Source organism: Halichoerus grypus, chromosome 9 (assembly GCF_964656455.1).
Source record: "Halichoerus grypus chromosome 9, mHalGry1.hap1.1, whole genome shotgun sequence".
Taxonomy (NCBI): Eukaryota; Metazoa; Chordata; class Mammalia; order Carnivora; family Phocidae; genus Halichoerus; species Halichoerus grypus.
In genome coordinates, this window is record NC_135720.1 from 44476759 (window position 1) to 44492970 (window position 16212).

The window sequence follows — 16212 nt, forward strand, 5'->3', positions numbered from 1 at the left end:
GAAAAGGGTTAATGGGTTTTACAGAATGGCAAACGCTTTGGAAAAACGAACAGCACTATATACATAAAGTTAATATTAGTTACTGACATCAGATTGTACTACTATAAATTATTTTATTCTACTCGAGAAAGACTAAGACATTTATTTTCTTTTTATGAAATAACACAGCGACCCTGTAGTAAAGAGACATCTTTACTGTTCATTTCTTCTTCCTCATCACCTTCAGCTTTGCCCACACACGGACCCCTTCCCCTGTGCCAAAACGAAAGTGACCAAATCGCAACCACAGAGACTGAGAGGAATATTCGAGGTATTAGAGACTCTGTGGACATTTCTTCCCCTTGTGGCGATTCCTGGTTCTTCTTCATGGAGACAGTTGGGGTTTCTTGCCTTTTTTTTTTTTCATCCAGAGGAGGATGGAAGGAGAGACGGAATTTGTGGGAGAGAAGGCAGAGAAGGGCTTCTTCTTTCATCGTAAAATGTTCCTCGTAAAAAATATGATATATATCTACACACACACACACACACACACACATACAAAATAGATCCAGTGCAATTGCAATTGTTGTGCCAAACACTGGGAAGCGCCACCTTGGTCGATGTATTTCTGGAGTTTTCAACAGTTGTCCTACAACAGCTGCATTTCAGTAAGACTTGGGCAGGTGGCTCCAGATAAGCCACTTGCCACTCACATTTAGGCTGAGGCTTCCACGTTCACAGTCCAAAGGAAAAGAGTGCGTCTTTGTGTCTGGAGTGGGTGTTGCAGAGAGGGAGTGGGCACGAAGGGAGCTGGAGGCCATGAGGTGAGGAAGAAGGCATTGCGAATTGGCCTCTTTTACTTCTCTACCACAGTCTTCAATGCAAATACAAATACAGTTTAAATGTGAGGATACTGACATCAGTAGTGCTTTGGTCACACTACTTAATGATATAATTCACATCAGCATAAAAAATATTCACACCAAAATGTCTTTTTTTCCCCTCCTCTTTCCAAGAAAACTTAGGACATCATATCTAAGTGAGCTCACTGCTGGTATTTCCAGTGATTTGCCCAAGAGTCATTAAACATGATTCAGAGTCTTTGGATCTGCTCTTTCCGCAGAAGGAATTATTGTTAAACAAAATTTCTGTAGATGTATGTTTTGGTTTTCCCAACACGTGGAGATGTTTCAAGTCTCTGCCTTCCCCCACGTCGTCATCCATGAAGTGAGAGGCCCAGATGCTGAGCCTCCGTGGCTGGTCGGAAGGGAAAGGGAAGGGGAAACCCGGGGTCATCTGATCAGCTCAGGAGGGATGCACCACAGAGGGAATAACGACGAGCTGCAAACCAAGATCAGAAGCCATTACAAACCCACTCGATTTCAGCTCTGAGAGTCAGCAATTGCTCTATGCAGAGACCTATAGGGAACAAGGCTGGCTGTCTAAAACCAGTACACATCCTTGCTTTTGTCCTGAGGCTGTAAACCTGAAAACAGAGAGAAAACAAAAGAAAGAGAGAGGGAGAGAGGGAGAAGAGAAACAGAGGGAGAGAGAAGGGGTTGGGGGTGGGAAGGCACAGGTATTTAAGGAAAGAGAAAGACAAACACCACTGTTTTATTGTGAATGTCACAGAATTCGTTTAAAGGGCATGAATGAAAGTAAAAGTGAAGCAAACAGAAATGTCAAATCTTCACCTGAAGGAAGGGCGGGTGGGCAAGACCACAAGCCAATGATTGCATTTATAATATAACCATTTTTTGGTTATGCCCTAAAAATAAAGGAAGCAGAAGAATGTACCTTTCAAATTCAACTCGTTGAGCCAGAAACTTAATATAGTCATGGAAATCACATTCTCTTTAAGTTTTACATTTTAAGAGACCTATTTAATTTGGCAATTAGGTTGATATCAGAAGCACATTTTTCTTTCCTTATAATTGTCACTAAGAGACAATATCCTCCGCCCAAGCTGTAGAAGATTTTGAACTACACTCTTAGCTCTAGGTGCTCTAGATCAGCGCTGTCCAATAAAAACACAGTGGGAGCCACCGGCATAATCCTAAATATTCTAGCAGCCACATTGGAAAAAAGTAAAAAGAACCAGATGAGAATTAATCTTAGTAATATATTTTATTTAACCCAATATGTTCAATATGCAATGTGTCGAAAGTATTCCAACATGCAATCAACATAAAAATATTAGTGAGATGAATTTTACATTTTTTCTTTGTACACAGTTTTGAAATCCAGTGCTTATTACGCGCGTACAGCACGTCCCAATTCGTCCTAGCCACATTTCAAGTGCTCAACAAGTACACGTGGCTAGCGGTTACAGAATTGAACAGCGCAGAGCTAGAAACTTTTCAACAAATTATTTACTTATTTGTTTATTTATTTATATTTGAAAAAAATCCCCTTTTATATCTACCAGCCAGGTTAGGGCAGTGTCCTTTCTCATTCTGCCCACACCGATGACACTGGGTCATCTGTCTGCTGAAGCACAACCCTGCCATGCAGACCTCTGGGTCACAACGTCACTGGGGTCTCCAAGGAGAACTAAGGGGGAGCCGGGGCTCAGTCCAGGGTCGGACACAGGGCAGGAGGGGCCCGGGGAGGCCAAGCTCCCTCTCCCGCTTACCTGAGTCCACGCTGAGTCCCAGACCCTGGGCCACGTCCCCCGCGGGGCTGGCGAAGGGTCCCCCGGGCGCGGCCCACGCGGCGCCGGTCGGCTCGCCCTTGGCGGAGAGCTCGCAGGGCGGGCTGCCGGGCGCGGGCGCCGGGGCGGGCGCGAGGCGGGCCGGGCGCCCGGAGGCTGCGGGCATCAGCAGCGGCCCGTAGCGCGGGTCGAAGTGCGGCGCGTAGACCTCGTGCACGGCGGCGGGCCGCGGGTAGGGGGCGGCCTGGGCGCCGAGGGCGCTGCCCAGCGCGTAGGGGTGGTGCGGGTGCGCGTGGTGCGGGTGCGCGTGGTGCCAGGGCTCGGCCGCGCCCTGGTGCAGGTGGCTGTGCAGCGCGGCCGGCGAGTAGGGGTCGGCGGCGGCGAAGGGCAGCTCCGAGTGCGCGGCGGCCAGCGGGCTGCCCAGCGGCGCGGGCACCGGTGCCTGGTACGCGCTGTTCCAGAAGGAGGCGGGGAAGCTGCGCTGGCTCATCGGGAAGGAGCCGTCTGCAGGCCGGCGAGGCGGAGGGGAGGAAAGGAAGAGAGGAGCGCGTCACCGCGGGGGAGATGGAAGCGCCAACCCCGCGGGGCGGGAAAGCTGAACGCGCCTGGCGGGCAAAGGGCGGGCAAGCCGCGGCGGGGAGCGGACCTGCAGCCGGGCCTCGGGGGCGGCGCCTTTCTGAGGGGGCAGCAGCCTGCGAATTCGAGGTTGAGGCACCGCAAAATGGGGGAAACCCTTCGGGAAGGAGGGCCGCTTCCTCGGAATTTGCAGACGCGTCTCCAGTGCGGAAACCCCAGGACAGACTAGACTGGGAGAGGAAGAGAGGAGAGACACTCCCTTCCGTTCCAGTTTTGGGGCGCAGGGAGCTTCCTCCGACTCGAGGCCGCGCTGCCTCGGCGGCCTTAGGGTAGACTCGGCCTCCCGGTCCCAGCCCGCAGCCTCGCCCCAAGCTAAAGATACCTCTTCCCACTCTTGGTCAGCAGCCTAGCGATTTCACTAGCCCCTCTCGCGTTTCAGCCTCCCCAGCTCCAGAAAATGTACCCCTCCAAGGCTCCGATAGACTGGAAGTCCATCGACATATTTCAAAGTCTTGCTATTATTAGCCTCCTTTCTAGAAACCTACTTTCAAATATTTTTTTCCAAGAACTCAAGCAAAAGAGTAAACTGGACATACTAAAAGGGCAGTTGTATTATTTGCAGAGGGGCGCAAAGGGACAGATCTTTTAAGTTTTAATTAATAATATTTGTTCCTTAAAGTGTGGATGCCAGGAATAATAGTAATTCTTATGGCCAGTATCGCTGTTGACCCCTAGTGCCGGGAAGCATTTTAAGAGAACAACAGCATTTAGATCAAATTTGTTGTCCTTGGTGGGAACGGAGGGAAGGAAAGATATTTAATTCCGGGGGACTTGATCGAGCACCTCCTCTAGGGAAGGCATCTGCCCCACATACTAGAGAATTAAAAATGTGTTGAGAATGCATTCTAAGAGAGAATAAAAAAAAAAGTTCTGTATTCCAAACTAATGATTTGAGATCTTATCTAGGCAAAGATTGCACAAACTGTCAGACACTCTTAAGAGAAAAAGGGAGGGTGAGAGTTGTCATACCCCTCCCCAAATGTTATATTCGTTTTTCTTTTACAAGAAAGTCCTCATTTCTCATCTTGGTAGAACACATCAAAAATTAAATTTAGTGAGAAAGCTTACCAAATAGTTATCCCCACCCTTGCCTGGGAATAAAAAGAGATTGAGATTTCAGAATAGAAGGGAGACTGGCCAATAAATCATTGTCCCAGGCTAGATAAAGCAGTGCTTTGTGAGAAGGGTAGAACAATAAAGAGGGGGTGTTTTGGGGGAAAGCCCTAGAGATGTTTTGGCTGTACCTAAATTTTTATTTCTTTGGTACTTGCTTACTGAAAGACATTTTCTGCTTCAAGATTTCCTAAGTAATTGAAGCCTGGCAAAAAGCATACATACGTTTTAAGAGACATTCATCAGCAGGTTTTGCTTCCGGTGGAGTCTAGGACTTTTTCCTCTGGGCAAATTTTCAGGAACTGCTAAGAGCGCTGGAGGTTGTTGTAGGTGAAGATCTTCCACGTGGCTTGGGATAGTGTTTGAAACCTCACGCTCCCACAGCACTTTTACATACATTTTCATATTTGTCGTACAGCCATCTCCAGCGACAGTTAAGAGGGCAAGTATTATTCTAATTTTAGAGACCGGTAAATAGAGTGACCCCAAAGAGGTTAAGAGACTTGCCCAAGGTCATATTGCTAGGAAGTGGTAGGGCCAGCAGGAAAATCCAGGTCTCCCAATTCCAAGGCTAGTGTTTTTTCGAAGTCACTGCCCTGCTCTGCTCTGCCTCTTCAAGGAGAGATTTTTTTTTTCCTTCCTTCCTTTTACTTACACTCCCCACAAGCCCCTCCTCACCTCCTCTCTGACACCTTTTCTTGAGCCCAGTAGGTGGGCCCCAGGCCGAGAGGGCTCTCTACCTTTCCTTAGAAGCGAGCCCTTTACTCACCCCGCCAGGACCCGGAGCTCCTGGGTGCTTTGCTGCTTGTACAGCTTGGGGAATAGCTGCTAGGCTGGCTCAGGGCCCTACTGAAGTGCTCATCCACCACAGAGCTGATGTCCCCCTGGAAATAGGTGAAGAGGACGCAGCGGGAGTTGATGTACTCTGCCTCTGGTGGGCGCTCTTTCTCCGGGCTGCCTTCTTCCTCTTTGATACTGGCTGGAGTTTGGCTGGAAAAGGAGCTGCCGCTGCCCGTGCTGTTGCTGGGGCTGGCGTTGCACTCTTGCGCTTCCTGCATCTTGGAGTAATAGGCTAGTTTCTGCTCCAAGAGAGAAAGAACAGAGAGGTCAGTTTCAAAAGAGATGGCAAACTGGGTTCCCACCTCACTCCGTCAGATCCCTAAGGTATCCAGGAGAAAACTGGCATCCAGGCCTAAGCCCTGTGCTCAGTAACATGCGTGAGCTCCTTGAGAGGCAGATTGCCCTGCCTGGTGTCTCTGGCTCCCCAGAATTCCTGCCAGACCTCAGGGAAGCTCTCTGAAGCTGTCAGGCGAAAAGTCCCAGAAGATGCCAGGCTATGAGCTGAGTTGGGCCACAGAGCCAGGTTCGGGGCAGATATATTTTTATAATCAGGCTCCAAGGATGAAGGGCACCCAAGTCCAGTTAGAGCCTGACTGTCCCCTGCCTAAGAATCCAGGGCAGATGCACAAGATGCAAGATTCAAGCATCATCCTGATAGAGCGTGAAAATGTCAAAACCCACTCCATGCAGCCAGGAACGTAGAGGAAAAACTGCCACAGAGGTAGGATATAGTTCCATTTAGGAAAGAATCATGTGGGGTAAAAATGTGGAATAACATTCCGACATGGATCATGTGAATAAATGCAAGCTGATATTTGTTTGGTCGCCCATAAACTGTCCACTTAAAAGTCTATCTCAGTTTTTAAAGAGATCTTCTTTTGAGTAAGGAAAAACCAGACGGCTGGCTGTGAGCATTTTGACCCTCACCATCTCTGTGCACGTTGAGGAAACACGTAATAACAAGGAACGAAGAAGAAGCTCTTGGCCATGAGGATGGGTAAATTGTGGCTGTCTGGTAGTGATTTTAAAAACCAAGTGTAGCTGCTGAAATATTTTCTTAGAAATGAGCAATAGACTGAATGCAGTGTTAACGCATTTATGCAGGCAGAGATGGCCTTCACGCAGGCTGATCATACAAAAATGAACAGAGCACTTAATGGAATAGGCTGGATTGGTCCAGGATCAGGGAGGAGAAAGGACCAAACAGAAAACCAACCCCTCTCTCTTCTTTGCAATAGTGCCAACCTGGGAAGGAGTCATCTCAGACCCTGAAGCCAAAAGACTGTAGTTACGTAGTAGAATGACCACTTCTGCCACATTCCCGCTTGGCTTATAATGAGGGACTCTGGTGATTCCCCAAATTAACTTTGTGAGACTAAACAAACTCTTAGATGGAAAATTTTAAAGGGGGGGGGGGAGGTAGAAGGAGAAAAGCAAAAAGCAAAACCTACTCCTTCCATCATTAATTCATCAGGAAATTTTCGAATGGACATTCTGAATTTGCAATCAAAATTGGCAAGAACTTGGACCGGCGGTCCGGAAGTATTTCAGTCTCTCTTGAACAGGAGTCCAGGCCCTCACTTTGGAACCTGCTCCTGACTCCTACAGCCCCCTGGGTGTGTGATCTTATTCTTTGACTGGACTACAGTCTTCAGTTTCTACAATCTCAGCTAAGGACGTGGAAAGAAAAACTGGTCGACCAGACTCCGCCCGGAGAAGAGAGAAATTGGAATAATTAAACGAAACTTCAAGAGTTTGCCGGAACGGGGTTAAGTGGTCTTCTTACAGGTGGGTTTGTGGACGGCAGGATAGCCCGATGCAGCCACTCAGGCTCTAGAAAGGCGAAATATTATCTCTGAAGCTCGCATGCGCCAGGTCAGTTGCACCCCAATAATAATCCCCAGAATTTTGCAAAGATTATAAAACCCACGCGTTCACGCAGTTCTCTTTGTAACGAATTCTCTGGTTCCGGAATTAATTGGCCTGATCCCTTGAGAACTGAAACGGGAAAAAGTCACTCCTCAGATAAGCTTGCAGAGATGAGAACGCAGGTCTTTGTGTTTTAGGCAGAAAGACAGAGACAGGTCTTTGCTTTTGTTCTCTTGTCACTCTCACCTTTGAGACCAAAGTTTGGTTTTCCCTGCGTGAGCTTTGCTCGCGTCTCCCCTCACCCGCACCGAAGAATCTGGAGTCCGACAGATCGCTCGTGCGATCCTCATATGATGGTTCCCCGGAAGGACGGGGCACGCATTAGCGGGCTTAGCTGCCTTCCCGAGAGAGCAAGTGGACAAGCTAAAGGGGTTAGCTCAACCTACCGTTTGGCAGCGCCGGCAATCCCCGCATCCTCCGGGCTCCCGCCGCTGGCAGGACGCCCCGGACCGGTGCGGAGGTGCCCCGGACCTCGGGATACAGGCGGTGCTTCCGGAAGCGGGGGCGCGCCACCCGTCTCCAAGGTCCCGGCCCGGAGGAGACACGTACCTGGTGGTAGGGGGTGTAGGCGGCTGCAAAGTAAGGCTGGGGAGGACCATAGACTTGGTACATAACATCCAGACAGCTCATGGCTCCCCGCAGCGGAGACGGCTAAGTATTTTTTCATCAACTCTGGGTCGGTGGAGCGCAGTGATTCTGCATGGGCGGCGCTTGGACCTGAGCTCCCGAGTCATCGGCGGCGGAGCGGTGGGCAGCGCGCTCAGCGGTTCGGGATCCCGCTCGCAGGCTCCCCTCCCACCCCGGCAATTTGAGCCCGGACCGCGCTCCGGGAGAGAAGCGCCCGGGCTCCCGCTAGTGGGCATTTAAACCCCACGCCGGACTGGCGTGCTGACGCCACTCCGGGCCGCGGAGGGGGCGGGGACCGGGGGGCCAATGGGGAGCCAGGGACTGGCCCCGAGGGGCTACCGGCGTGTTTCCCCGGGCTCCCCCGCCGCTAGCTGCTAGCCAAGGGTGCGGCGAACCGCGCGCCTCCGAGCCTGGGCCCTGAGGCTTCGCACCAAGAGGAGTAGGATTTCCAGGCTAAAGCTGGACAGAGAAGCAAACCAAGAGAGAGACAGAAAAGGGAGAGAGGGAGGGAGGAGTGCAGGAGGGGGAAAGTGGGGGTTCTCACACTTGGGGAGAGAAAGAAGTTTGATGCGTGGTGGCAAAAGTCCCGTGGGAGAGCCCCGGCCTCAAACTGGAGAGTTGAGAGTGTGCGAGTCCGGGGGTGGCCAGGTGGGGCAGATTATCTGCTCTCGGCTTCTGGTGAGTGCCGGCAGGGATAGCGCGCTCCCCAGGAATCCCCTAGGGGATCCGCGGCACCTCAGACAGGAAGTCGAGGGAGTCGAGGGACTCCTGCCGGGCGCGGAGGAGCTCCCTCTGGGGGGGAAATGGCAGTAGCTGAAGCCGGTAAAGACTGCCCTGATGCACCTCCTCTGACCCAGCCCGCCCGCCGCCAGCTCCCACACTTCAGTTCCGCTCTCTGGGGTCGGTCCCTTCTGCCTCTTTATAGAGTTCGATCCCGACACTTTCTCTCTGAAGTCCCCCACCCAAACCCGCTCCGTGGGCGCTCTTCGCGCCCCGCCTCTGGCTCCTCCCGGTGCGAGTTGCTTTCGAGGAGTCCAGGAGGCCCTACCCAGCCCCCGGCAGCCCCGGGTCTCCTCGGCCTGAGTCCTTTAGTGTTGCGGTAACTTCTTGGGACGAGGACTTGTTGACTGCAAGAGGAGTCATGCTAGGGAATGCAGGAAGTCAGACAGGACTTTTGCTTTATTTTAGAGAGTTGAAAGGATGCATTTCAATTGTGAAACGTGCATCGCTGTTCTCTTTCCTGCCCTGAGAGCTTTCCTGGCTCGGATGGGCTTCCTGCCACTCTCTTCATTCTTCCCCAAGCACTCCCCACTCCCAACACAGCCCCCTGGGGAGGAGGGTGTCACAGTGGAGTCCTCCGTCCCGCAAGTTTAGGGATGAATCGAGACAACACTGTCGGTACGGCTGGGTCAGGTGGTGGGAAGGGCGTTACAGGAATAGTGGTGGGCCTGACTTGAGAGGGCGGTGGGGGCAGAGCTTGGGAACATTGAGAGCCCAGAACCAAGGAAGAGGCAGCGTGCATTACGGAACTCCAGTTATTACCCAGTTTAAAAACAGCAAAAAGTCTGACATCGATTCCCAGGCTGTAAAACTGCGAACAAATGCACCCTTAAAGATATATTTGTCTTCAAAACGTGAATATTTAAGCCAAATTGTTTCCGGGGTGAGGTTTTGGTTTTGCCCGAATAATAAATGCGAAGTGGCTCCAAGTCTCCAGTTCGGTTTATAAATGGTGAACTGTCCCGAGCGATCGAAGAGTTTCTTTAAGTACGATGTCGACTTTAAAGAAAATTAAAAAAAAAAAAAAAGACTCCACTCAGTCCAGTTTTACGCATGCCTTTTCAGGGGCCAGACTGCCTTGTGGCTGAACTCTGCAGGCTCCTAGATCCTTTGGCGATCTAGGCGCACAGGTAGAGCAGAATATCCTTCCCGCCCCCACCCCAACCCTCCCGCCCAGGGTGCTTCGGAGAAGGGCAATCGCCTTGGTTTTCTCTGGAGGCTAAAGAGCGAACCTTCATCCGAAGAGCCGCAAAGTGCCCTCCTGGAGGCGGGAGGAGGGCGTATAGGTCCCAGTCTTTCTCGCCGCCTAGGCGCGCGCTCGCTGCCGAGGGCCGCTCCGCCCTGCCCCGTGCCAGGTTCTGGCTCCGCCGGCCCGCGCTCCCGGAGTCAGGTCTGAGCGGGAGCCGAGGTGCCCAGGACAGATCGCGGCCAGTAGGTGCGACCACGGAGGGTCACACTCTCCCCTTGTGCGCAGGTCCTGCTGTCTATGTGTGGACACAGAGGTTCTACTTTGGCTTCCTCCAGCGAGGGCATCTCCGGGACCGAGCGTCCTTCGCCGCAGCGCGCTCCTCCCCGCGCTACCCAGGCTCCGCCGCGTGGCTGGAGGCCCGCAGTACTGCGTGGGTAAAGCGCTGGGGCGTGAGCGCCGGATCGCGCGCCTAGCGAGGGCTGGACAGCTCGATTCGCGTCCTTGCTCACCTCGCAGTGGCCACCTCCTATCCCCTGTACCCACTCACTTTGATATTTTTACTTCACTTTGACCATGGGACCAAAGGAACTTTGATTTTTTCCCACAAATTCAGGAGAAAATAACGACAATCTCTCCGCAACCAGCGAGGCCCAGCAAAATGGTAGTTATGTTTGAAAAGGATTACAGGAGCGGTGACATCCCACGTTTCGAACAAAGACAATGAAGAGAAGGTGATGCCAGTTGCCTAAGGCTGCTTTCTTTTCACATTGCTCAATCTCCTCTACTTGAACCAGTTTTTAAAAACCTTGCTCAAGCTAAGTAAGGGTACTGGCCGCACAGGAGTTTAAAGGAACACAGGGAATTGGGGCCAGTGAGCATCGATTTGAATCTAGGCAGGATTGCCTCTCTCCAAATCCAAGGTAAAGGAAGTTGCCTCCCTCCAAATCCAAGGTAAAGGAAGAAAAATGAAGAGTCCGAAGTTTTACAATATGCCCACTGATTGGAACAAGGTCAGTATTTTCCGTGTATCTGGAAAGGTGTCATTTACACAAAGGTAGTATTTCTCAATCAGATGAGATTGTGCCTTGATTATAAGCTGAAGTAGAAAGTAAAACAACTAAATTTAATCCCCTCTACCTCCTGTACTCTCGCAGATATTCAAACCACCAGGACATGAACTGATCAAAGAAGTGACAAACCACCAGGACTTGAACTCGTCAGAGAAGTGAGATTTTGATTCAGAGCCTTGGGAATGGACTACAGAAAATTGGGGGAAAAGTCTCTCCCTTCCTCTCTCTCCCCTTCCCCCAGTTATTTTAGAAGAGACTGCACACCAGACAGATGTCTCTGAATTTGGCTCCCCTGACAAATGTATCAACATCCCCAGAAATGTCAACTATTACCATGACAGCTAATCTAATTGCCTTTTAACTTCCTAATTGGACAGAGGGAATATCAAAACTTCTTTTAGAATGAATTCCACTTTATGATAGCTTCATGGCAATTTATTGAGCTGCGAGGAGGGAATTTGCCAAATGAAAGTAGTTAATTCCACCAAAATTTCCTTTTAGTATCCCATTTTCGGGTTCCATTCTTTTTTTTTTTTTCTAGTGTGCAATCCTAACAATATCTAGAACTGTGAAAATAAAAGGTGCCTTTATTCTTGAAGTTAACAAGTGAAGTTAATTACTTTTGAATGATTACATGTTTCAAGATATCACAATGAAATCCTTTATTTTGTCTTCAGGAGGGTTATTTATCATTTTCCTAAGCTAATTGACTTCAATACCTTCAGAATTTGTCTGTCCACCTGTGGCATCTTATTCTGAAAACTGCAAAGAGACAACTTTAAAGGAAGGATGTAGGAATAGAACGAATTTGGAGAACTGACCTGCAGCCAGCCCAGGCCCTCCCTCACCCATGATTTATTTGGATCATTGACTGTTGGCATTTTATGTTGCCTTATGCTGCCAACCAAAGGAGATGAGCACAGTGGTAATCTCATAGACATTTTTTTAACCGCTAAACCCATCCTGGCCTGTTTTACAGAGCAGAGATGTATTTGGAATTTGAGAGTACCTGACAAGATTTTGTGGATTCCAAATATTAATAATATTAGTTGAAAACATGTCTGCAAAAGTCAGGTTTTGGGGGCACGGTGTGTTATTTAACAATGGTACTCTGGTAACTAATGGGCAATCCAAATGGTGATTTTATTTAAAAAAAGAAAAAGAGAAATTTCTGTATTCTGAAAGCTCACCTAAAAGCTAAGTAGAGGAATTCCAGCTGGACTTAGTGAAAAACCAAGGAGAAGAGAATTCAATTCTTTTCTTTTTTTTTTAAAGAGCCTGCTGTGGGACTCGATCCCAGGACCCTGGGATCATGATCTGAGCGGGAGGCAGATGCTTAATCTCCTGAGCCACCCAGGTGCCCCAAATTCCATTATTTTCATACAAACTTAGAATAGCTCTTAATGTCTTCAAGTAAAAACCCTCCATGGTCTACCTTAATGAACAGAAGAGACTACTTTGTAACTATTGACATATATTTAATTACTATAATATTAAACTTTTCCGCTTTCATATTTTAAAAACTATTTTCATGTTACATACAAGTCACCTTCAGTTTAGGTGAAATCATCACAACTTTCTGAATTTAGTTTTCTCTTAAGTTCTTATTGATGTCAATGGCCAGTTCTAAGATTGAGAAATATATTTAATACCACATTCATCTTTTAGAAGTTCTTTTTAATGAGTCTCTATGAAATGCGTGGTATAAAGATACCATTACACAAACTCATATGATTCGAACCTTTCAAAAGGATAATGTACAAATGGCAAGAAGAGAGATTTGGAATAGGCGTGTGTGAAATATTTTGGCTTGCTATGTTTTTATAAGAGAGTAAGAGAAGGAATTTGCATTCTCTGCTTTTGACTTGGACACAAAGAGTTAAGTCAGAGAGCACATATCAATTATTTCTTAATAGGGAGAAGTTTTCATCTTTACTTGCCTGGAAAAGTCATTCTTATTGTCTTTAATTTCTGATTATAGTGAAAAAAATTATTTTTTAAAGACACACAGTCTGGTGATATCCTAGAAGTTAACATAACTGTGAAACTTCTTTTGTGACATACAGGGACATAGAGGAATTTGCAGATTCAGAAGGTGGAAGTAGACTGAAGGATTTAAATTGGTGACTTAGATATTTGACAGTATTGGTGTTGATCCATTCCCAAACTTCTGTTTATAAACTTCATTTCAGCAGGATGCTAAAGGGATTAAAAGGACACCACAGCAATAACAGACAGAAGGTGAGGATATCCATCTGAGTGTGACGTCCTGTCACATGCTTCAAGAGGTCTTGAAACAGCTTCTTAGAAATTCCCTCATAGGGAGTTTCTCTTGGCATGTGTGGAAGAATTTTTAGCACAGACTGCTAGACTGGCATTGACTGTCTTAATTTCATTGGTTGTTGTGACTGATTTTTAAGCAGATTTCATGATGACATAAATAAATTAGGTTTAGCTATGCTTCAAGTACAACAAGTAGTATGAAGTTTGAAGGTGCATCAGGACACTTAGCAGACCCAAAGCTGACTATATTTTTTATTTTTGTTCTTAACTCTCTACTATAAATACTGTACATTATATTTTAAAGTAAAAGTCCAGTTGTTGACTATGAAATTTAAATTTCAGTGGCTGATATTATTTTTTTCGTATTTCTTTACAAGATGCATGAATCAATCAATTTGTAAAATAATCTAACCTGTAACGTTACCTAAGATATCTAAAAAATGTTTTTAAATTTGAAATGTAGAATTTAAAGAATAACACATCATTTTATATGTCTCATGCAGAATATTGCCACACAGTGAATCAAAGTAGAAATTTGGTAGTTGTCCAGATAATTTGGAATGAAAACCAGCTAAATATGACCACGTAATAAATCAAAGTGAAAAATTCAGGTCTCAAAGTGGGCTTTCACCAAGGAAACTTCTTCCCATATTAGTAAACTAATGCCCATACTCCTGAGCATAGCTAATTCTTTCTCCAAATGTGTGTGTGCTCAGAATCTGGCCTTGACCTTAATAATATCTGTTGATTTTGTAAATATTTTAAGACAATGATTCTGAAATGGTTAAAAATGAACACATATTTTTACCCTGTAGCTTTCTTTTTCTTTGTGGGTACTCAGTGGCAAAATAAATTTGAAGTCCTAATATGCATCTATATATATATATAGCTTTGCCCCTGCGTATTGGAGAGAGAGGATCTTGCAAGGCACTGCCTGTGATTTTTTAGGAGTGGATGTTTTAAAACAGCCTTTCAGTGAGCAGTGTAACGACTATTAGCACAAAGTTACTGTATCTAGAAAAATAGGCTGTATCTGTACATTTAAAATAAAGTGTTAAATTAAAGCAACCATACCAACAAGTTGAAGAGAAACAAAGATCCTTTTTTACCTCTGTAGTAGGCCTGAAACCTAGGCAGAGTTATTTTATCGGAAGGAAAATCCCAACGGTAGGTGTCTAAAAGAAGATATCTCAAAGTACATGTTGTCAAATAGTTACCTAGGTAGGCAGCTGGAGAAACTGGAGGGAACCATCCACTCTTCAAAGAGGAGGGGAAAGGTGGAAGGCCATGTACTGATTGCCACCTTTCTAACACTTGAGGTGGCATACTTAACTCCTGGGTGCCTTGAGCTCTAAAGGTCACATACTTTGGGAACTCAGCCTACTGACCACATTTCCTGGGACATTGCCCTGCCTTCTCTGTGAAAGCAATACAGCCTCATCCTGATGACGTTATCTTAGTTACTTTCTTAAGAATGGAGAAGGCTGATGAGTAGCATGGAAGGAGTGATAGGCTGGATAAGACACAGCGTTCTGACCCATGGTGTGAAATGCTGTCACTCCCTCAGCCCTCAGTTTGTTCATTTATACAGAAAAGAAACTGGACCAGATAATCTCTATCTAAACATGCTTATGGCTCCAAACTCTGTAATCAGAACAAATTTACATTTGATTTGAAAATAGGGCACAATATTTATAAGCGTTTCCAAAATGAATGTTATTTCCAACCTAAGATCCTCCTTGAAAAGTCACACATTATAAACCTCACTTGAAAATGAATAATTTTGTGTTCCCAAACTCTCACCAAACGGAGGCCTAATCTTAATGGTTGGATAGAATTAGCCAGAGATCCTTTAGAATTTCAGGGAAATGTAATATAAAGGGGAGTTGTGTCTTTCAAGCACACTGAGGGCAAGAAGTTGAGATGTCTGGTTTGCAGGACTGGAAGCAAAACTGCCCTTCCACTTGCTTTCTGTGGGCCCCAGTGCATGTGTGTACATCCGATGTCTGCTCCTTGGAAATAGAAGTTCAACTTTTCTGAACTTCCATGAGACCGAGAACAGAAAATAACCATTTTTTAATTTGTAAGTTTGGGGTTTTGAAACTAGAACTTTTTCCTTTTTTTTTTTTTCAAATTGCATACTTACTGCATATTTCAACGTGTAGTAATATGTAGCTTAGTTAATAGAGGAAATAAACTTACTAGAATTATTAGTCATAACATCTTGTTTGGTGATGAGTACTGCAAATTCTCCTGCCCAGGACCAGTGAATGCTTCAACAGATTTCTAGAAGAACATGAGCAATATCCCACACTATGTTAGGAATCTTAGCATGGATAAGAATTTTGATGTTTTGTTTATTCTTAGGAATGTTTGAAAATCACTTCCTATAGAGATGACAGTAAGTTTACCACTAGACTCCCCCGTTTTGTTTCACACCCATAAAAATGATAAAGAAAATGTAGAAAGAGAAAGCCAGAAAATACGACTGGACTCTGAAGTAGGATGAACATTCTAAGGCAAAAAATAAAACAGAAACTCAAAGCCATGAGCAGGTTGATTGCCATGGGCTTATTGGGCTCTGGATTGGAAGGTGGCAGTCAGGCTCTTGGTTCCTGCAGGGGAACGGAACAAAAAGTTCTGAGCTGGACCCATAACCTAAAACCAAGGCTTGTTCTGGGACTCTCGTGCCCACAAAGGAAGCTGAAAAAAATGGCTTTGGCCTTGATGCCCTGGCTATATCTTTATTAAAACTCCCATCCTGCCTTGGCAGGTAAACAGCTTCATGACCCCAAACTGGGCTAGATGGCCTTCTGACTCCATGCCTGGATTTGTGTCATCTTTGCTATCCCAATGGAGCAAGAGTTCTGAAATATACACATAAGAACAGGATGTGGACTAAGATGTGTACAGAGATGGTGGGAGGGGCAGATGGAGGCGACTGGAAAGTGTTAGGGAAGGCAAGGGAGTAAATGTTTATATACTAAAATACATTATTATTATTTAGTCAATTATGTGATAAACACATATACATATATACACATATATGGCATAAGTAAACATATGTGTGTATATATAGTATATGTATATATGTAACACATGTATATATAAAC

The 16212-nt window shown here is 46.5% G+C and overlaps 1 protein-coding gene across 1 annotated transcript; it reads right to left on the bottom strand.

Annotated features, from left to right (window-relative positions):
- Positions 1-376: 376 nt before the first annotated feature.
- Positions 377-7919, bottom strand: VGLL2 (vestigial like family member 2). The gene is made up of 4 exons (XM_078054391.1): positions 7700-7919; positions 5151-5460; positions 2615-3136; positions 377-1320 (listed from the first exon to the last, which is right to left on the bottom strand). The coding sequence occupies exons 1-4, from the start codon at positions 7778-7780 to the stop codon at positions 1280-1282; spliced, it is 954 nt and encodes a 317-aa protein (XP_077910517.1). The 5' UTR covers positions 7781-7919; the 3' UTR covers positions 377-1279.
- Positions 7920-16212: the final 8293 nt, after the last annotated feature.

Bases quoted from the DNA above. Each gene is read 5' to 3' on its own strand.
- VGLL2 (XM_078054391.1), bottom strand. From the start codon at position 7,780: ATGAGCTGTCTGGATGTTATGTACCAAGTCTATGGTCCTCCCCAGCCT. The intron at 5,461-7,699 runs GTACGTGTCTCC...CTCTTGGAGCAG, and splicing joins CCTACACCCCCTACCACCAG to AAACTAGCCTATTACTCCAA. The intron at 1,321-2,614 runs GTAAGCGGGAGA...CTTGGTTTGCAG, and splicing joins GGGACTCAGCGTGGACTCAG to CTCGTCGTTATTCCCTCTGT.